Source organism: Esox lucius, chromosome 14 (genome assembly GCF_011004845.1).
Source record: "Esox lucius isolate fEsoLuc1 chromosome 14, fEsoLuc1.pri, whole genome shotgun sequence".
In the NCBI taxonomy this organism is placed as follows: Eukaryota; Metazoa; Chordata; class Actinopteri; order Esociformes; family Esocidae; genus Esox; species Esox lucius.
Genome location: NC_047582.1, coordinates 37,323,580 through 37,347,034, shown reverse-complemented (window position 1 = coordinate 37,347,034; position 23,455 = coordinate 37,323,580). Strand labels below are relative to the sequence as shown.

Genomic DNA, 23,455 nt, shown 5'->3' with positions numbered 1-23,455 from the left:
TTTAACCTCGCTCCCTCTATCCTTTTAACCTCGCTCCCTCTATCCTTTTAACCTCGCTCCCTCGATCCTTTTAACCTCGCTCCCTCTATCCTTTCAACCTTGCTCCCTCTATCCTTTTAACCTCGTTCCCTCTACCCTTTTAACCTCGCTCCCTCTATTCTTTTACCCTCACACCTTCTCTCTTCTGCTCTCTATTTCCTTTCTCCTCCACTCCCATCTTTTGTCTGTCTTATCTTTTTGTGAGATCACATCTCTCATAAACCACAAACCATATCAAGCCCTAAACAAACACACACAAAATGTGGCCTGAATGGTTAGTGTCCAGAAGATCATCCTGAAAGAACAATAACAGGATTTCTTTTTATTGGACAGCATGCTCAAGTGTTTTGGAAAGGAAAGGCAGAGAGGATACCAGTCTGATTTGTAGAGCTCAACAAAATTAGAAGTGCGTAGTATCTTATAGTACCCATAGCATTACAAAGAGACAGAAGGAAAAAGACAAAGAGAGACACACAAAGAGATACAGAGATAGCGAGATAAAGAGATGTGGAAACAGGGGTGCATTCCAAAACTGCCAAATGAATGATCACAATAGAGAAACATATTTCTCTCAGATCACACAGAGCCATAATGATCAAATCATGCTTAAATAAGCTAATGTATCTGTTAAGCAAAATGCACAGCAGCAAGATTTTACGATGCTTTGCCATGAGAACAGCTCAAAAAGCATTGGGAAAAAATGTCTCTGTATTCTCCCTTGTCATACCTATTTATATTATTTGGACACTGTTAAAACATTGCAAATCAAGTCACTTAATATTTTTTATACAATGGAAATCCTATGGGCTTAGAGAGAACATTTCAAGCCCATTCCAATCTTTTTACATATTCTATAAAACATGTTAAGTCATACAAATTCTAATGAGTGATTAATGTTACATTTTATATCCACTTTGTTTACAAAAAAATCGCAATATATGTTAGAAATGTCAAAACTTATTTTGGTTAATAGAAAGGCTAAAGCCACTTTTCATTCAGTTCATATAACCCTATATGAACTGAAAAAAAGATTCTTAACAGGATATTTTTAAATGATTTATTTCTCAAACACATTTTCCATTTGTTTCCCATGCCAATAAAGCCCTTTAAATTTGTTGTCCTAACTTCAAAGGATGCTGCCCTTCTGTAGATGTATGAAGGCCAAAAGATTCGGATGGGGAAGAGAAGGGCTCAAGTAGGGCAGATTAGTTAGAGCATTACATGAAAGTAAGAAGGGGAAGTTCCTCTCACTGTTCAATCAGCAAGAAACATGGTTTTGTAGTGGATTTGAGTATCAACTGGAAGCCACTAGAGTCAACAGATGAGCGTGGGAGAACTTGGGAAGGTTGAACACCAGGTGGGTTAGGCTTTGCTGTGGTATACACCAGCAACATTTCCATCAGACCTGACTAGTGTCCCTTTCCATCTTACCTTTCCTAAACCCTAGAGTGTGCTTATTTTGACTAAATCTCCTTTAATCTCAGAGTGATCTCCTCACTCTTAACCAGTCAGGCTTCAGGACAACCACAGTCTGCAAAGAGAGTCTATTTACAAAGAGCGAAGAACCTTGGAGAAACTCATGGACAACACCCTATCATTCTCTGCCAATCTCAAATTGGTGACTCATTCCTACAGGTTCATTCTCTACCACATTTGTACAGTATGACCTCACTCAGCAAACAGCACTGGTACTAGTCCAGGCACTCATGTCTGGACCACATCAATTCCTTGTTGGTAAGTCTTTGTGCTAATGCCACCAAACCCCAAACCTCAGAATGATGCCATCTGGTGTTCAACTTCTTCAGTTATCCCAGGTCTCCTTGCTCCTCCGCTCACTGGTTTCCTATTAAAGATCACTATAAAATAATTGTGCTTGCCTACAGAAATAACCTAACCCTAAAGAAATAACCTAAACCTCCAGAAATACCCTAACCCTAATCCTACAGAAATACCCTAACCAAAACCCTACACAAATACCCTAAACCTAATCCTACAGAAATAACCTAAAACTACCCTAACCTTAACAGAAGCAAGGTAAACTGCCCCACTCCACAATTCATTTTCTCTTTCACTGTGTGACTTTATAAAAAATAATGTATACACTAACTCTAAATCTGCTAAATAAGTTGAAAATGTCATTATCTTTTTGAAAATGGATATTTTCTGATTGTTTATTGATTTTGTTTCTCACTTTTCTTAATGTTACACATGACAATAAACCTTCACATTGAAAGGAATTAATTGTGAAAGAGAGCGCAATATTGGGAGTAATAAAGACAGACAGAGAGGTTGCGAGATGATTGATGAGAGAGATTGATAGTGAGAGGGAGTGAAAGTGAGATAGATTGATAGTGAGAGGGAGGGAGTGCTAGATGGAGAGGAAGTATGAGAGAGGGAGAGAGACTTACTGTATGTCAGAGGACACGATTTGAAGTTGTGAGTGGTTGTTATGGAAACTGGAAGATGGGAATTTCAGGGAATCCTTCAACCTTTTGCACAGAAATCTGCGGTGTACAGAAACTGTGTGTGAGAGAGTTTTAGTAATACTGCTAGTGTGTGGGCGTGTAGGCGCTTTTAGAATGAGCTCCTCATCTACATTCTGTCTGTTACCATAGTTACGCCACACTCACCAGAATGCTCTTAGCACTGCCCTCTTCCCTAAAGAACCAATCAAAACACTTCTCACTGCCCTTTCCCCTAAATAAAGAATGAATCGAAACAATCATCACTGGCCATCACCCCTAAAGAACAAATAAAGCAATACTTAATAATAATAATAAAAACATCCCACATGCTCAATGCCAACTTTGTATTTAGCAGTTTCAGGTTACAAGTAGGGATGGGTTATCGTTCGGTAGGGCTGGAGTTTGATCGGGTTAGGAGTTGAGGAGTGTTGGGGTTAGGTAGGCCTACAGTTAAGTAGAGCTGTGGTTAGGTAAATCTGAAGTTGGGGTTAAGGGATAGGTTCTGGATCGGCTTGGTTCAGGTTAGGTCGGGCTTAAGTGGGGCTGGGGTTGATGTTAGGTTGGATTAGGGCTAGGGACCAGATGGTTAGAGAATCATTCAGAAATATTAAATCATATTCACCTCTGGTCTAAGACTCCCATCAAAATAATCCTGGTCACCAAACTGGTCTGTTCTGGTTTATATTTTTCTTAAGTGTTCCTTTAGTGGTCTGTAGCAGTCCTGTAGTGGTCTGTAGTATTCCTATAGTTGTCTGAAGTAGAATTTATGGATCTGTAGTAGTCCTGCAGTATACCTGTAATGGTTTGTAGTATTATGTAGTAGTCCTTAGTGGTGTGAAGTAGTATGTAGTGGTCTACAGTATTCTGAAGTGTTCTGTAGTAGTCTTGTAGTGGTCTGTAGTATTCTGTAGTAGTCCTGTAGTGGTCTGTACTATTCTGTAGTAGTCCTGTAGTGGTCTGTAGTAGTCCTATAGTGGTCTCTAGTATTCTGTAGTAGTCCTATAGTGGTCTGTAGAATTCTGTAGTAGTCCTTTAGTGGTCTGTAGTAGTCCTGTAGTGTTCTGTAATATTCTGTAGTAGTCCTATAGTGGTCTGTAGTATTCTGTAGTAATCCTTTAGTGGTCTGTAGTATTCTGTCGTAGTCCTATAGTGGTCTGTAATATTCTGTAGTAGTCCTTTAGTGGTCTGTAGTATTCTGTAGTAGTCCTATAGTGGTCTGTAGTATTCTGTAGTAGTCCTTTAGTGGTCTGTAGTATTCTGTAGTAGTCCTTTAGTGGTCTGTAGTATTCTGTAGTAGTCCTTTAGTGGTCTGTAGTATTCTGTAGTAGTCTGGTAGTGGTCTATAGTAGTCCCGCAATACTCCTGTAGAGGTCTTTAGTGGTCCTGCAGTACTCCTGTAGAGGTCTGTAGTAGTCCTGTAGTGGTCTGTGTTATTCTGTAGTAGTACTGTAGTGGTCTATAGTAGTCCTGAAGTGGTCCTGTAGTATTCTGTAGTAGTCTGTTGTGGTGTGAAGTAGTATGTAGTGGTCAGTAGTAGAGATTTGTAGATATCTGTTGAATATAATGGTCTATAGTGATGGCATTTAGTAATCTGTAGTAGTTTGTAGTATTCAATAGTAGTCTCTAGTTTTCTGTAGTAGTCTGCACAATTCTTTAATAGTCCGTAGTGTTCTGTAATATTCTGCAGAAGTCTTTAATAGTGGCCTGTAGTTTTCTATATTGGTCAGTAGTAGTCATATATTGTTCTATATTGGTCTGTAGTTGTCCTGAGCAGGTCTGCACTGCTTGGCACTGACTGTGTGAAGAGCTGTTAGGTGTCTTGGACTCTCTTGTCTTTCTGAAGGGAAGCCGGATGAGGGAGGAGTGGGAAGGAAACAGACTCCCCCTCATTTCCTCCTCAACCACCAATAGGACGGGCCTCCAGACTCACACATCCGGCCAACAGCATGGTTCAGACACTTGGTTCTCAAGGATAGGTCAGTCATTATTGACTACAACAACAGCAATTTTACTGACTCCAAATAATTGCTCAAACAACCATTGATAACTAGCAATAAGCTTTACACAGAACCATTAGCTCTAACCCTAAACACCTAAACCTAAATTATAACCCCAAAACTAAACACCTAACTCTTAAAACAATGCTAAACAAAACCCTTAACTCTAATCCTAAAACCAAAACACAACCCTAGACCTAATCATTCAAACCTAACCATAAGCCCTAACACTAAACCCTGCTATAAAACCACATCCCTAACCCCAAAACCCTTCTCTTCTCCAGTGCTCTTACAATCCTCCATTCTTTCTCTTCTCCAGTTCTGCAAACGTCCTGTTAGCTCACACTTCCTGTATCCTGCCAGTGTTCCCGTGGAGACGGATGTTTGGCAGGAAGAGTCAGAGGAGCTGCAGAGGCCAGATAACCCCCCCACCACACACACACACACACACACACACACACACACAGTCACAAACTTGTTTTACAATAATTTGTGGTTTTATATACACTAACTGTAAATTATTGTAATATAATGTACGCATTATATTCCTACTGCTCATATTTCTTCACTCTGTCTGCTTGCTGCTTGGGGACCAAAATGTGTTTCCACAGAAAATCGTATTGCTATAAAATAGCAAAATGTCCTCACCACCTGCTTTGACTTTGGTTACTATGCCGGTATGGACTTCTGGCTAATATACAAACATATATACACACACACTCCAACTGCTTTGACTTGGGTTACTATAACTGTAAGGACTACTGGTTAGTACACACACACCAATTAGCCATAACATTATGACCGGTGACAGGTGAAGTGAATAACACTGACAATCTCGTTATCATGGTACCTGTCAGTGGGTGAGATATATTAGGCAGCAAGTGAACATTCTATCCTCAAAGTAAATGTGTTAGAAGCAGGAAAAATGGGCAAGCGTAAGGACCTGAGCGACTTTGACAATGGGCAAATTGTGATGGCTAGATGACTTGGTAAGAGCATCTCCAAAATTGCAGCCCTTGTGGGGTTTTCCCAGTCTCCAGTGGTCAGTACCTATCAAAAGTGGACCAAGGAAGGAAAAGTGGTGAAACAGTGACAGGGTCATGGGCGCCCCGTGTGGTCCGATCCAACAGACGGCCTACTGTAGCTCAAACTGCTGAAAAAGTTAATTCTGGTACTGATAAAATTATGTCAGAACACAGTGCATTGCAGTTTGTTGTGTATGGGGCTGCGTAGCCACAGACCAGTCAGGGTGCCCATGCTGACCCCTGTCCACTACCAAAAGTTCCTACAATGTGTACGTGAGCATCATAATCACATGGATGGCTGTGTCCGTGTGCGTGGCTTCCCTGGAGACCACATGGCACCAGGATGCACTATGGGAAGAAGGCAAGCCTGCGGAGGCAGTGTGATGCTTTGAGCAATTTTCTGCTGGGAAATCCTGGGTCCTGCCATTCTTGTGGATGTTACTTTGACATGTACAACCTACCTGAGCATTGTTGAAGACCATGTGTACCCTTTCATGGCAACGGTATTCCCTGATGGCATTGGCCCCTTTTTCAGCAAGATAAAGCACCCTGTCACAAAGCAAAATTGGTTTGAGGAACACAAGGTGTTGACTTGGCCACCAAATTCCCTAGATCTGAATCCAATCAAGCATCTGCGGGATGTGCTGGACAAACAAGTCCAATCCATGGAGGCCCCACCTCGTAACTTACAGGACTTAAAGGATCTGCTGCTAATGTTTTGGTGCCAGATACCACTGCACACCTTCAGAGGTCTAGTGAACTCCATGCCTCAATGGGTCTGGGGTGTTTTCACAGAAAAGGGGGACCTACACTATATTAGGCAGGTGGTCATAATGTTGTGACTGATCAGTGTATATACACACCCTCCACCTGGTTTGACTTGGGTTACTATACCTGTAAGGACTACTGGTTAGTACACACACACACACTTGTACTACACTAAAAATGACATAGAAATTCCATAGTCCACATTTCAAGCCCCTAACCGAATCCAATTCCTGAACAAAATCAATATCAGGACCAAATTATTTTTAACGTCCTCCCCACACTACAACACATATAAGTCTGGCACAAAAACTATTCAAAGTTGGCTTTAGTGGGAATCACCATATCATTCAAGAAGTCATATTTTGATTTTAGTTCATTTAATTTAAATTAAATGTATCAAGACCACAGGGCAGCACAGCAACAAGTTCACAAAGTATAAAATGATGCTTGGGTGTAAATGATGCTAGGGTGTAAATTATGCTAGGGTGTAAATGATGTTAGGAGAGATATGAGATGAGGAGGAAGAGGATAAAGAAAGATAATAATAATTAAAGCTGCGAGCAGCGTTTCAGGGGGCCAAGCAGGGGGACAGGAAGCATCTCACTGTATGCTCTCACTAGAGAAATGTTTTGCTATTTAAAAATGCCCAATGACGCTAGTAGTCAGCATGTCCAATCGAAGGAGAGGAAATCAAAACAAAACAAAAAGACCTTGAAACCAGAAAAGGAACCAGACAATCCTAGTTCAGCCGATTAGGAGGGATGAATATTGTTGTCGCTGGCAGGTTTCAATCCTTGGTTTTCTATGTGGCAGACTGTCTTTAATCATTACCCTATTTAAACAGCAGAATGCAACTTTTACCTCAGCCATAAAAATGTTGCTGAAATAACGTGCACCAAATAACATTTATTAACGGAACTAAAGAGTAGTCTTGCACAAATACTATATAGCTAATAGCTATACATCTTACTTATAACAAAAACAATGGCTGATTTGTGTCTTTGGAAAACAATAACAGTATATAAGGGTCACGTAAAACAATTCTTCTCCTAAACATATGAGAATCATGATATTAAAGAGGGGATATATTCTGAAACACAACATTTGGAACAGCTCAGAGGAGAATCGAACCAGGGTCAAAATATTGAAGAAGAGGGACCTTCCCACTACACCACAGGTGTTACGCTCTATCCTTTCCAAATGTAAATTTTACCCCAGCCATTACAATTTTGCTGAGATAAAGTGTGCAACAAAACGTTTGCAACGGAACTAAAGTGTACTGTTGTACAAAGATTATAGATGGCTAGCTAATATCTATACATCCTACTTATAACGAAATCAATGACTCCAATCACTCCATGGCTGGTTCCTTTCTTTGGAAAACAATAACAGCATAAAAGGGTCACGTAAAACAATGATTCTCGCAAATAAATGAGGAGGAGATGTCGTTTAATCGTGAGAAACGATTTATAGCGCCCCCAAGAGGTATTTCTGTATGGGACTTTTTCTGTCCATTCTTGAGAGACACATGTACTAGTATGTTTCATTTCATAGCTGTTTGATGTTCCATTTGGGATTAATGGACGTCCAAAGTCATAGACCCGCCCAGTTCAATTTCATTCGTTGATTTTGGCCGTACTATTTGAGATATCAACTTTCCTTATATAACTTTTAAAGATATTGGTTCAAAGGTCTTTCACACCAAACAGCATGCAAATCCGTTCAGCGTTCTCAGAGGAGATGTCGTTAACGTGTTTTTCACCAAATTCAAAATGAAGGAAAATCCAACGGGTGAATTTGAAAGACCCCAATACTTTTTTGGTCAGCATCAGAAGGGGTATATCTGGAACTTGATTGCATGTCTCTACGACATTCGGTTCATGAGATCTGAGCTTCAATTTTTCCATTTTCGACTGTGTGCTACAGCGCCACCATGAGGAGTATGGGTACCATGATGGCCAACAATCTGGTCATTTGCTGCCATATGAGTAGTGTTTTCAGTGTTTTTCAAAATAACTGAGATGGCTGAAAATCCATGATGGCGATTTTTGGGTCTCAGTGGCAAAAATTTTCATAGTGAGGAGATACACCTACGGACTGATTTCCAAGTGCAAGTCACAAGGGATGGGTGTGGTGAACTTTCAAAAAGTCCAACTTCACAGGCTTGTGCCACCTGATTGGCATGTCCACTGCACCAGAGGTTGCGTTTCTTGATGCTTTACTATATTAATTTGGGTACCTCTACACCATTTTAACTCATTTTTTTGCCAAAAGAATAATAGTGAACTGGAACAAACATAATATGATTTTGACATACTGTTGAAACCCTAATGACACATTGTCAATTGACTTTGTGGAATAGCTTACATAATTACAACAAAACATTCTCAGCATCAGTGTAATAAAATATTGTAGATGAACGTCACACTCACAGAAATCTTATATAGTGAAAAGCTTAATTTTTCTAAGCTACACATTGAAAATGGAAATTACCATTTGAAAGGTTAGGTTAAAAATAATATTAAAACTAACCAAGCTCAATAATGTAGGTAATAAATTAGAGACGTTACTTCTGTACATTGATAACAATCACACCATTACCAGAATTTAGTAGTTATGTCAAATCATTTATATTGTTAATTTGGCAAGTTTCTTATAAAGGAATCAATTTCCATTTTTGTTTTACTCCACTTTGAACATTGTAAATAAAAACAGTGTTCACACACAAATCAAATGCATTAATATAAAAAATATGCACAAGCATACATTTTAGTCATTTAGTAGACGCTCTTATCCAAAGCAACTTACAATAAGTACAGGTACATTATCCTGGAATAAATTAGGGGGGAGTGCCTTGCCCTAGGACACAACATTTGGCTCAATTGGGAATAAAACAGAACTTAAATACAAATTTCACTCAAACTATAGAGCCACTTGAACACACGCAAGAACAGGCTCCACACCCAAAGACACGCACAAAACACTCAGCATAAATGCAGGTTCGCATGGCATCTATAAAACAAATAGTTAGTCAATTTGAAATAAATTTTATGGAAACCTTTATTTTAGCCATGGAATTGATCTGAAATCTAACAGGACAATAAAAGTTATACATGGCGGGCCAAAAGTATGAAATAATTTACAAATGTTGGTGTTTTCAAAGGACATTTTTACTTTTATTCACCAACGTGGTATTCAACTGATCAAAGTACAGTCGGGACATTAATGATGTAAAAACATTACTATTTAAGTATTTGATTAAATCTACACAGGCTTCATTTCCAACAACCATTACTCCAACACCTTATCCTTGAGTGATCATGCCAAATTGCTAATTTGGTACTAGAACATCAATTATATCAAACAGCTAAAAGCTATTTTCTTTGATACATTAAGCTTTATATGGTCTTTGTTTATGTGTTGCCACAGTCTGCAGTAGACTGGTATGTGTTGAGGTCAATATTAGGTCAAAAAGTGCAAAAAAGAAACAGCCCACTGTAGAAACCAGCCAATCAATCAACGTTTTGAGGAACGAAAGATGTGGAAGGAGCAAATGTACAACTAAACAAAAGAATAAGTACATCAGAATGTCTAATTTCAGAAATAGAAGCCTCACGTCCTCAGCTTCATTTATTTCCTTACTGCTATTTGTAACCTAATACCTACCTTAACACATGCCAGTACATTACATACTGTGACAACTCAATAACACAGACAATGTTAAGTTTAATTTAAATAAATCAAATAGTTTTCAGACGGTTTAATATAATGTATTTTCTAATACCAAACAAGCATTTTAGAATTATTTAAGGTGTTATATGAGGTGTTATAAAAACATCCCTTATTGGCTTTCAGAATTTACCTAACTAATGTACACACTGAAAAAGGAAAACACTATTGCAAAGATAGTGTTAAAATTATTTTAAAACTAGCCTAGCAACATTGACATTTAAGTTGGTAAAATACAGGATTGGAACTTTTGTTTTTTTAAGTGAGGGTGAAACATTTTTGTAAAGCTCCTGAATTCTAAAATTGTACACAACTGAATATCCTGCTGAGACATGGTGCACCAAGTCATGTAGGCTGAATTACCATGACAGTGAAACATGCAGAACGTCATTACAGCGTGACAGAATGTTTTAATACTAAAGAATTTGGTAGATAATTCTCCTAATATCGGTCGTCAATCTCTTAGATTATTTAATCTTTAATGATGCTAGATGAGTGATCTATAGCCGGTCTTAAAACAGCTTTCTTAGCTGTCTATAGCGTAGCTCTCCAGCACAGCACTAATCAACTAGTTAGCGAACTTCATGTAGCTCAATTAGTAAATTAACTAGCTATAATAACGCATACAAAATAGTAGTAAGATATTTGGTCTGCCATCAACCTTGTTTTAAACAGGAACTAGCTCGCTATATCAATGAGAGAGCGGGCAATGTATGCTTTACCTGCTTATCCACAACATTGTGAGAAATTAGGTTGCTAACTAGCTCAATCAAACTCACCTTACTATGCGATATAATGCTTCGCTTCAGGAAAACTCACATGCAAGCAGCTTCTGTTGGAAAGAAGTCTAGCTGCACATACCAGTACCAGAAACGATTATGAAACAAAGAGGCGAGATGTCAGAGTTTGAGACCCTCTGGCTCTGAGTATTGTTTTGTTGCCTTGGCCTGCCACTCTGAAATTACTGCAGGTGCTGAAGCACGTCGTCCTAATTTGGAAGAGGCGGACAATAATGCAATTTCGAAATGTGGAGTGGACAAGTCCCTAGAGAAATGTCCGCCTTCGTAAGATACCATTTTCAAAAATGTGGCTTCCCAATAGCTTGTTTAACAGTTTCCATTTCCAGTGTACAGGCTACATTAGATCACTTTTGACAGGAAATATTGCAACAATTAAGCCTATTATATCTATAAACGTTACCAAATAGGCTAATATCCCCATTACAATACCTAGCTTCATTTTAAACTTACCCACAAATCCAACAGGCCTACTTATGATTTTAATACACAGGGTTGTGTACTCTTGGAAAGCTCATAATCTTCCGAAATACTACCACCTTGTAAAAGGGAGCAGGTGTGACCTAAGGAACAATTTAAGCTGTCGATGGGATTGGACGTGACAAGGTCATTGATTATTAATTGACAGGAAGTCACATGGCACAAAACCAGACCGGCTGCAAAAGTCTTACCAAGGGAAAATAGAAAAAAGATCTGCTAAAAACATGTGTGTACAATAATATATGATTTGTGTAACATTTAACAAGAAACTAACCTCACTGAACACAGACTGCTTTAGTCAAACATATTAATACCCTCAAATATTAGTGTTTTTTTTTACCAAAAATTTGACGAATATTAAAATAAAGGTCTTCTTTACAAGGGGAAAATAAAATGATAAAATTGACTTATTTGAATAATAATTTCAATAGGGTTAGAATTTACACAGACATGTATCATCCATAGCCTAAACCTTAAGATGGTTTGCACAGGAATCTAGCTTATGGCAGCAGCAATTTCAACTGCCAAGACCAACGTACTGTTCAAGGAGATTTACAAACAATTAACATTTGCTCTTCCTAAAATAAGAGTTCCTTATAATAGTCCAATATAAACAAAAAGATAATATCGAGGACTGAATGCTGCCATGCTCCTGACACCCCACCCATTCCGCATTGACTCACAGGCATTGCCATGGCTCCTCCCTCAAATATCCCTCCGTAACTGCTGATAGAACCACTACCTCCAACTCAACATTCTAGCAGATTCACAAACTCATTACATCAGCTCTTCCTTCAAAATAAGAGTTCCTTCAAATCTTTTGAGATATCAAAATTCCAAATAATTAAATTGAAGATACTGGTCCCAGGGTCCTTTTCAGCATACGGAGTGCAAATCCATTCAGTGGTCCCCGAAGAGATGTCCTTAGAGTGTGTATTTTACAATTCATAAATGCTCAAAGTTGTCAGTGTTGTTGTAGCGCCCCCTTAAGGTCTATTTGGTCAATACTGCAAAGGTCCATCCATGGACCTGATGTTTTGTAGTATGTGAAAGGGCGTAAGTCTCGGATATTCCTGACAGGATATATAGCCTGACAAAGTGCCACACCCATGTAAAAGTAATTTGCCTATTACGCGCACATCGTTTGAGATATCAAAATTCCAAAGATTTAAATTAAAGATACAGGTCCCAGGGTCCATCTCAGCGAACGGCATGCAAATCCGTTCTGCGGTCTCGGAGGAGATGTCGTTAACGTGAAAACCCAAGGGGCGAATTTGAAAGACCCCAGAGACTTATTTAGTCAGCATGAGAAGGGGCATGTATGAAACTCGGCTGCATGACTCTACGACATTCGGTTCATGAGATATGCATGCTCAAACCTTCAACATTTGACTAAGTGCTACAGCGCCACCATGGGGTGTATAGGTATAGTAATGGCTGAGGCCCTTCGGGCCTCTCATGGCAACAAGTATGCAAAGTTTCATGCAAACTAAGCCACATATGGCCGAGTTACGGGCCTCTGAAAATGGGCCCGGAGAAAAAGAATAATAATAATAAAACTAACAAAAACAATAGGGTACCCGTACCTACAGTACTTGGTCCCCTAATAATAATAATAATAAAACATACAAACATAAAAGGGTTCCAGCAACTTTGTTGCTTGGCCCCCAAATAATAAGTTGTATTCATGTATAGCATAAGGAGGTACACACAGCCCTTTACATAGGAAAAACCTCAGCCACCATCAATGGCAACCACAATGACCAATGTGTGCCTGCCCGCAAACCACATATCAGTGATAAGTACTATGGCAATTAGGAATGAGGGTTAGTTGAGGGTTAAGTGTTAGGCCAGGGTTAAGAAGGAAGAGGCCAGGTTTGTGGCCAGAATGAGAATTCTACAAATTTGAAAATGTAGTGAAGACACAGTGGTTAACATGCCCTGTCTCTAAAAAACAAAGGAGTCAAGACACCGCGGTTAACATGCCCTGTCCTGAAAAGTCAGGAAACCCAGTTAATTCCATCCAAAATCAACTCAACACATACCCCCTAACCCTAACCCACAACAATTGTGATTCAGTCTGAATCAGTGTCAGCGGGCTGCTGGATGTTTTGATGATGGTAATGACGAGACTGACATTGGGAGAGAAAAAGAAAGAAAAAACTAAATAAAAATAGGGAGATGTGTGTGTAATGTTGAGTTATTTCTGAATGTTGTAGCCTAAGGTGGTCCAGTCCTCTCTTCCTCTGGGGTACAGGTTAGAATGGGTCAAAATAAGACTCCTGGTGACTCTGAATGACCCTGTAGTAAATCACTACTTCACAGTCAGCAGTGTCACTGTGAGACCAGGTTTAATCCTGTTTACAGACCAGCACTGTCTGGATTTGGGGGGTTAGTAATCAAATCTGCCTGTCTTGCGTCGTCATGCTTTAGTGTGGTGCCAACTTAGACATCTGTGAGTTCAAACAAGTGTTAAGGCCAGAGTGTGCATTCCTTCCCGACTGAGCAAGAAGTGAGATAAGAACTAGAACTGCAGCAGATGCGGTTCAAAAGTACAAATATCTCAACATCCATTGTCCAGAGTTCGCTTTTAAACACTGACACTCAATTCTGTTATGGTGATATTATTTGTATGCTGAGAATTATTTGCTAAAAAATTGTTCTTGAATAAGTATTTAACCCTTGTGCTTTAAAAGCTCAGTTTACACAGATGAAAGAAATTTCCTTAAAATGGACACAATTATTTTACCTGATGTTAGAAATAAAGTAATACAAATAAATTAGGAAAAAGGCACATATTATAATAACAATAAAATCCAGTTGTTTGAATATTTTGGTATGCATAGTTGGATGAATAATCAGGAAGTTGAAACTGCATCACACAATGCAGTCACTGCCAAGAAAATGCAGTCCCTCAAAACTCAAACAAGGAGATGTGTGTGGCACAAACGTAAAACTACCAATCAAATTCAATCAATCAAATGTATTTATAAAGCCCTTTTTACAACAGCAGTTGTCACAAAGTGCTTTACAGAGACACCCGGCCTTAAACCCCAAGGAGCAAACAACAGTAGTGTTGAATTTCAGGGGCTAGGAAAAACTCCCTAAGAAGGCCGAATTTTAGGAAGAAACCTAGAGAGGACCCAGGCTCAGAGGGGTGACCAGTCCTCTTCTGGCTGTGCCGGGTGAGATATTAAGAGTCCAATTGGAATAATTAATACATTTCTCTGGGCTAAATCCAGAGGCTATTTGATTTTAGACTAAAAGGCTTGCATCTTGCGATTGTAGGTTACGTGTAGGTATGTATGGCTGGATCATTTCAGAAAGGTAAGTAGGAGCAAGTCCATGTATTGATTTATAGGTTAAGAGTAAAACCTTGAAATCAGCCCTAACCCTAACAGGCAGCCAGTGTAAGGACGCTAGGACAGGAGTAATGTGTTTACATTTTTTTGTTCTAGTTAGGATTCTAGCAGCCGTGTGCAGCACTAATTGAAGTTTATTTATTAATTTGTCTGGATAACCAGAGAGAAGAGCATTGCAGTAATCTAGTCTAGAAGTAACGAAAGCATGGATACATTTTTCTGCATTCGTTTTTTATAGAAATGTTCTAATTTTTACAATGTTTCGAAGATGAAAATAAGCAACTCTTGAGACATATTTTATATGTTCTTCAAAGGAGAGGTCAGGGTCAAGGGTAACGCCAAGGTTTTTTACAGTTTTTTGGGATATGACCATGCAGCCGTCGAGATTCACAGTGAGATCTGCTAACAACGCTCTTTGTTTTTTGGGTCCTAAAATGAGCATTTCTGTTTTTCTTGAGTTTAAGAGCAATGACTCAATGACTCAACACACATCATCCCTACACTGCATGGTGGTGGCAGCATCATGCTGTGGGTATGCTTCACATCAGCAGGGACTGTGCATATTGATAGATGGAAAGAATACTGTGAGGTTCTGAAAGACAACTCGCTTTAGTCCACAAAAAACAGAAATGTACCTTTTAGCAGGACAATGGCACCAAGTACAAGGCCAAAGCAACAATACCAAAAAGGTAAATGTTCTTCATTGTTCCAGATAAAGTTCAGATCTCAATCCATTGAGCATTTGTGGCACAAGTGAGTTTAATCAATGTCAACAACCTGGAACAAATCTGTTGAAAAAATGGGTCAACATCTCTGTGACATGTTGTGCAAAGCTGGTATGTACTTAGCAAAATTCTTAATTATCTGTTATTGCAGAAAAAAAAAAATATTCATGTGTTCAATACTTATGCAAGAAAGTTTGTTATTTTTCTTACAAATATAAAAAAAAAATTTTTAACAGAATGAAAAGTCAAAGTACTATGTTTAATACAGTAATATGAGTGAATTGGACAGGGATTTTGCAAAGCCTTCTGTATAATATTTTTTTTTAGATGGCTGTTGTTCATTCTTTCCCTACTTGCTTCGAGAATGTAAAAAGAAATTTGCAGGTCAATAAAGCCCATTAAATTGAATTGAATTGAGAGGAAGAAAAAAACTGAGATACAGGTGAAATGAGATGATAAAAGAGAGGTGATAAGGATGATATGGGAGGTAGAGAAGGATGATATAGGAAGGATGATATAGAGGGAGAAGGTAGAGAAGGATGATATGGGGGGTAGAGAAGGATGATATAGAGGGAGAAGGTAGAGAAGGATGATATAGAGGGAGAAGGTAGAGAAGGATGATATAGGAAGGATGATATAGAGGGAGAAGGTAGAGAAGGGTGATATGGGGGGTAGAGAAGGATGATATAGAGAGGAGGGGTAGAGAAGGATGATCTGGGGGGAGAAGGTAGAGAAGGATTATATGGGGGGTAGAGAAGGATGATATAGAGGGAGAAGGTAGAGAAGGGTGATATGGGGGGTAGAGAAGGATGATATAGAGAGGAGGGGTAGAGAAGGATGATATGGGGGGTAGCAAAGGATGATACAGAGAGGGGGGGTAAAGAAGGATGATACAGAGGGGGGGGTACAGAAGGATGATATACAGTGGGGAGAACAAGTATTTGATACACTGCCGATTTTGCAGGTTTTCCCACTTACAAAGCATGTAGAAGTCTGTCATTTTTATCATAGGTACACTTCAACTGTGAGTGACGGAATCTAAAACAAAAATCACATTGTATGATTTTTAAGTAATTAATTTGCATTTTATTGCATGACATAAGAATTTGATACATCAGAAAAGCATAACTTAATATTTGGTACAGAAACCTTTGTTTCATACATTTCCTGTAGTTCTTGACCAGGTTTTCACACACTGCAGTAGGGATTTTGGCCCACTCCTCCATACAGACCTTCTCCAGATCCTTCAGGTTTCGGGGCTATTGCTGGGCAATACAGACTTTCAGTTCCCTCCAAAGATTTTCTATTGGGTTCAGGTCTGGAGACTGGCTAGGCGACTCCAGGACCTTGAGATGCTTCTTATGGAGCCACTCCTTAGTTGCCCTGGCTGTGTGTTTCGGGTCATTGTCATGCTGGAAGACCCAGCCACGACCCATCTTCAATGCTCTTACTGAGGGAAGGAGGTTGTTGGCCAAGATCTGGTGATACATGGCCCCATCCATCCTCCCCTTAATACGGTGCAGTCATCCTGTCCCCTTTGCAGAAAAGCATCCCCAAAGAAAGATGTTTCCACCCCCATGCTTCACGGTTGGGATGGTGTTCTTGGGGTTGTACTCATCCTTCTTCTTCCTCCAAACACGGCAAGTGGAGTTTAGACCAAACAGTTCTATTTTTGTCTCAACAGACCACATGACCTTCTCCTATTCCTCCTCTGGATCATCCAGATGGTCATTGGCAAACTTCAGACGGGCCTGGACATGTGCTGGCTTGAGCAGGGGGACCTTGCGTGCGCTGGAGGATTTTAATCCATGACGGCCTAGTGTGTTACTAATGGTTTTCTTTGAGACTGTGGTCCCAGCTCTCTTCAGGTCATTGACCAGGTCCTGCCGTGTAGTTCTGGGCTGATCCCTCACCTCATGATCATTGATGCCCCACCAAGCTGCTTGCCTATTGTCCTGTAGCCCATCCCAGCCTTGTGCAGGTCTACAATTTTAGCCCTGATGTCCTTACACAGCTCTCTGGTCTTAGCCATTGTGGAGAGGTTAGTCTGTTTGATTGTGTGTGTGGACAGGTGTCTTTTATACAGGTAACAAGTTCAAACAGGTGCAGTTAATACATGAGTGGAGAACAGGAGGGCTTCTTAAAGAGAAACTAACAGGTCTGTGAGAGATGGAATTCTTACTGGTTGTTAGGTGATCAAATACTTATGTCATGCAATAAAATGCAAATTAATTATAAAAAAAATCATACAATGTGATTTCCTGGGTTTTAGTTTTTTAGATTACGCCTCTCACAGTTGAAGTGTACCTATGATAAAATTTACAGACCTCTACATGCTTTGTAAGTAGGAAAACCTGCAAAATAGGCAGTGTATCAAATACTTGTTCTCCCCACTGTAGATGGGGGTAAAGAAGGATGATATAGAGGGGATAGAGAAGGATGATATAGAGGGGGGATAGAGAAGGATGATATAGAGGGGGAGGGTAAAGAACGATGATATAGAGGGGAGTAGAGAAGGATGATATAGAGGGGGGGGGGGGTAAAGAGGATGATATAGAGGGGGGTAGAGAAGGATGATATAGAGGGGGAGGGTAAAGAAGGATGATATAGAGGGGGGTAGAGAAGGATGATATAGAGGGGGGTAGAGAAGGATGATATAGAGGGGGAGGGTAAAGAAGGATGATATAGAGGGGGGTAGAGAAGGATGATATAGAGGGGGGTAGAGAAGGATGATATAGAGGGGGAGGGTAAAGAAGGATGATATAGAGGGGGTAGAGACAGATGATATAGAGGGGGGGTAAAGAAGGATGATATAGAGGGGGTAGAGACAGATGATATAGAGATGATAGAGGGAGAGAGATAAGAGATATACAGTATATAGAGAGACTGTACAGAGAGAAAGAGAGAGTTGCTCCTTTTTGCAGTATTACTGTACCTCAAAGCAACTCCCTGCCCGTTACCATGACAACCACAGAAAGGGTTCAGCTATAAACTTCCTTCAAACTGAAGAGAGAGAAAAGCGAAGGTAGAGCGAGAGCAGGAACTGGGAGAAAAAGAGATTGAGTTTGACTACTAGAATTAAACTACACAGCAAGTAACCAGCAACCTGATACTGCATAACATCCAGTTCATTACATAACATTCAAACAGGCTCTTGGCACAATACCATTAATTAAAGGTGATATCAATATAATTTGTGATATTGTTTATACCATTTTACATGGTTTCAACTGTTTTGTAAAAATATAAAAATGAACCAGCATTTAGATAGCGAAGCAAGGCTTGGGTACAGGTTGGTTAATTGATTGTTCCAGCTTGCAAACTTGAGATAGCAAAGCAAGGCCTAGGCACAGATTGGTTCATAGATTGGCCCAGCTCGATAACTTTACTAAAACGTAAAGGTTGTCAAAACCTGTAGCTAATACCTTTACGGTTTAAACATATTTCAAGTATTTTTTTCCACAGTCAAAAAGCCTCACCTGCAAGCCAACAAGCAAGCCAGCTAGCAAGACAGCTAGCAAGACAGCTATCCCGCAAAAATTTGCAAAATAGGAATAGGAAAAAAAAGGTAAACTTTTTCCAGCTAGATATTGTAATAATTGTTTTGATATTGTAATAATTGTTTTGATATTGTAATAATTGTTTTGATATTGTAATAATTGTTTTGCCATACATGTTTTATTTCACAGCAAGAGGCCTTCTGAGTCTTTTTAGTGGATAGATCTGTAAAAGTGCACTGAGCACAATGATGCTCTTTCCCCACAATTTATATTTTCTTTAGTATGGATATGCATCTTGATTGAATAATTTGACACTTATCTGCAAATAATTGTTGTTTGAGCTTGAACAGTAAGCCAATAATGAACCCAAATGGTTGTCTCCTTTCACCAGTGACATTCTGTGTGTTGCTTGAGTGAGCTACACAGTCTGGTTTATCAAATAACATTTGTTATTTTAGTTAATATTAGCTAGCCAGATTGTATGGTATAATAAATATATTATGTTGTTTTAGTGAACAATTGCTAGATAATTGTCTAGTTTAACAAAAATAATATGCTGTTTTATAGAACATTAATTTGGATAGCTTAACTGGTTTTATAATTTCCGTGTTCTGTTGTAGTGAACATTAGCTAACACATTGGCTAGCTACACAGCCGGGTTTAACAAATACAGTAAGCTGTTTTAGTGAACATTGCCTAGCTACATAGCCTGGCTTAGCAAATACAGTAAACTGTTTTAGTGAACATTGGCTAGCTACATTGGCCAGATAAACTCTTAACTATTGACCTTAAAGAGTCAAGTGTGGAGTTTCAGCAAATGGGACAAAGACATAATGGGCACATATCGTTTGAGAAATCTAGCAAAAAAATTAGTAAACTGGTAAAGTGCTTGCGTAAAGTGCAGTGTGCCTCTTTGCAGTTTTGAGCAGATTGAAGCCCATATGTTCGATTATGATATTTAAATAATTTTGATATCAGATTTAAAGAAATGACACTATTATTCATATATACTTTTCATATTAGTGCCAATCCTAACAAATACATATTGAAACCTACACTCACCTAAAGGATTATTAGGAACACCATACTAATACTTTGTTTGACCCACTTTCGCCTTCAGAACTGCCTTAATTCTACATGGCATTGATTCAACAAGGTGCTGAAAGCATTCTTTAGAAATGATGGCCCATATTGATAGGATAGCATCTTGCAGTTGATGGAGATTTGTGGGATGCACATCCAGGGCACGAAGCTCCCGTTCCACCACATCCCAAAGATGCTCTATTGGGTTGAGATCTGGTGACTGTGGGGGCCATTTCAGTAAACTCATTGTCATGTTCAAGAAACCAATTTGAAATGATTCGATCTTTGTGACATGGTGCATTATCCTGCTGGAAGTAGCCATCAGAGGATGGGTACATGTTGGTCAAAAAGGGATGGAAATGGTCAGAAACAATACTCAGGTAGGCTGTGGCATTTAAACCATGCCCAATTGGCACTAAGGGGCCTAAAGTGTGCCAAGAAAACATCCCCCACACCATTACACCACCACCACCAGCCTGCACAGTGGTAACAAGGCATGATGGATCCATGTTCTCATTCTGTTTACGCCAAATTCAGACTCTACCATCTGAATGTCTCAACAGAAATCGAGACACATCAGACCAGGCAACATTCTTCCAGTCTTCAACCAATTTTGGTGAGCTCGTGCAAATTGTAGCCTCTTTTTCCTATTTGTAGTGGAGATGAGTGGTACCCGGTGGGTATTTTGCTGTTGTAGCCCGTCCGCCTCAAGGTTGTGCGTGTTGTGGCTTCACAAATGCTTTGCTGCATACCTCGGTTGTAACAAGTGGTTATTTCAGTCAAAGTTGCTCTTCTATCAGTTTGAATCAGTCGGCCCATTCTCCTCTGACCTCTAGCATCAACAAGGCATTTTTGCCCACAGGACTGCCGCATACTGGATGTTTTTCCCTTTTCACACCATTCTTTGTAAACCCTAGAAATGATTGTTCGTGAAAATCCCAGTAACTGAGCAGATTGTGAAAAACTCAGACCGGCCCGTCTGGCACCAACAACCATGCCATGCTCAAAATTGCTTAAATCACCTTTCTTTCCCATTCTGACATTCAGTTTGGAGTTCAGGAGATTGTCTTGACCAGGACCACACCCATAAATGCATTGAAGCAACTGCCATGTGATTGGTTTATTAGATAATTGCATTAAGGAGAAATTGAACAGGTGTTCCTAATAATCCTTTAGGTGAGTGTATAGCTATATATTATGTAACATTCAAATAGCATAAACAAATTGATTATTTTTGATATATTAATTATTTCTTGAGATATAAAGAATCACTGTTACTTTTTTTTGGAAATGGGGAAAAGGGACAGAGAAAGAGAGCGAGTGAGAGGGAAGAAGAGAGAACTGGAAAAGTGAGGGGGGGGTGTGTGTGAAGGAGCTTCAGTCACGACTGTAATCAGGTATAGACAGGTAAAGAGAAAAACCAGGTGAAATAATCAGGTAGAGACAGGTAGAGAGAAAAACCAGGTGAAATAATCAGGTAGAGACAGGTAGAGAGAAAAACCAGGTGAAATAATAAGGTAGAGACAGGTAGAGAGAAAAACCAGGTGAAATAATCAGGTATAGACATAAACCAGGTGAAATAATCAGGTAGAGACATAAACCAGGTGAAAGGCAAGTAGAAGTACGTGTATCATCAGCTGCTTCATGACACACACACACACACACAATCGCAACACACACACAATCGCAACAAACACAGACACACATCTTCCCGACCTTCAGCAGAAACATGCAGGAGAGAGGAGAGACTCACCCACAGCATCAGAGACACAGATCCTCCATCACTGCTCTTCTCTTTCTAACTGGTTCACTCTGAGAGAGAGATGGAGAGGGAAAGAGAGATGGAGTGAGAGATGAACAGGAAGGTGGAGAAAGAAAAAATGAGAAGAGGGGAACGAGAGAGGGAAGAGAGAGGGAAGAGAGAGGGAAGAGAGAGGGAAGAGAGAATGAGTCTGTGTAGCGTTACTGTATGACAATGCTCAGTTCAGCCCACACAGTGCAAGCATGACACACTGAAGATGTGTGTGTGTTTGTGGGGTGTGTGTTTGGTGGTAGTGGTGTGTGTGTGTGTGTGTAGAAAGGCTCAGTCTCCCACACTATTGCGTGGGCCAGACCTACACTTCTCTCTCTCCCCTATCTCACATACACCAACCTTCTCTCCCCTATCTCACACACACCAACCCTCTCTCCCCTATCTCACACACACCAACCTTCTCTCCCCTATCTCACACACACCAACCCTCTCTCCCCTATCTCACACACACCAACCCTCTCTCCCCTATCTCACACACACCAACCCTCTCTCCCCTATCTCACACACACCAACCCTCTCTCCCCTATCTCACACACACCAACCCTCTCTCCCCTATCTCACACACACCAACCCTCTCTCCCCTATCTCACACACACCAACCCTCTCTCCCCTATCTCACACACACCAACCCTCTCTCCCCTATCTCACACTTACCAACACTCTCTCCCATATCCGTCTCTCCTCCACCTCCCTTTCAGCAGATATCAGGAGAGCAAATGGAGAAAGAGACAGGAATAAAAAGAAGTGAAAGGAGGAAGATCTGAAGAGTTAAGTGAGAGAATGTGAGTGAAAATAAATTTAAGAGACAGAGGAAGGAGAGGAAAGAGAGGGAGAAAATAAACCAAGAGAGGAGAGGGAAAGGAGAAGTAAGAGGCAGACAGGTAGAGATGAGAGAAGGATGAGAAAAGGGAGGTAAAGAAGAGAGAGACAAGAAGATAGGGAGAGAAGGAGAAGAGGAGGGAAGGAGAGGTGAAGATGAGACAAGAAGAGATGACAGAGGAGGACAAAGGGGAGGGAGATAAAGACAGACAGGAAGAGATGGAGAAAAGGAGAAGAGGGAAAAGGTGCTTACAGGCGAGCGTGGGCATTGGAGGGGGAGTGGCCTGTTGCTATGGTGACGCTACAGGAACAGCCTGTCAGCAGCTGCGCTGGGTAAACAAGGCCCCCCCAATCCTCCACCTCCATGATGGTGAGAGAAGATAGCACCACCTAATGACCAACAGTAGAGTTACAATAAGACAAATTCTGATTAATAAGCACTTTGAGACAGTCACTAGGGTATTTGGCTGGGTATCTGTATAAGAACTTTGAGACAGTCGTTGGGGTATTTGGCTGGGTATCTGTATAAGAACTTTGAGACAGTCGTTGGGGGATTTGGTTGGGTATCTGTAAAATAACTTTGAGACAGTCGTTGGGGTATTTGGCTGGGTATCTGTATAAGAACTTTGAGACAGTTGTTGGGGGATTTGGTTGGGTATCTGTATAAGGACTTTGAGACAGTCGTTGGGGTATTTGGTTGGGTATCTGTATAAGAACTTTGAGACAGTCGTTGGGGTATTTGGTTGGGTATCTGTATAAGAACTTTGAGACAGTTGTTGGGGGATTTGGTTGGGTATCTGTATAAGGACTTTGAGACAGTCGTTGGGGTATTTGGTTGGGTATCTGTATAAGA

At 40.1% G+C, this 23,455-nt stretch overlaps 1 protein-coding gene across 1 annotated transcript in view; it reads right to left on the bottom strand.

Moving 5' to 3' along the window:
• The window catches only part of shank3b (SH3 and multiple ankyrin repeat domains 3b), a 133,412-nt gene extending 110,839 nt beyond the window's left edge, over window positions 1-22,573 (bottom strand). The window contains 2 exon segments of the mRNA XM_034296770.1: window positions 21,724-21,782; window positions 22,438-22,573. Coding sequence (XP_034152661.1) covers window positions 21,724-21,732 — 9 coding nt within the window. The 5' untranslated portion in view covers window positions 21,733-21,782; window positions 22,438-22,573.
• Between the last annotated feature and the right edge of the window lie 882 nt (window positions 22,574-23,455).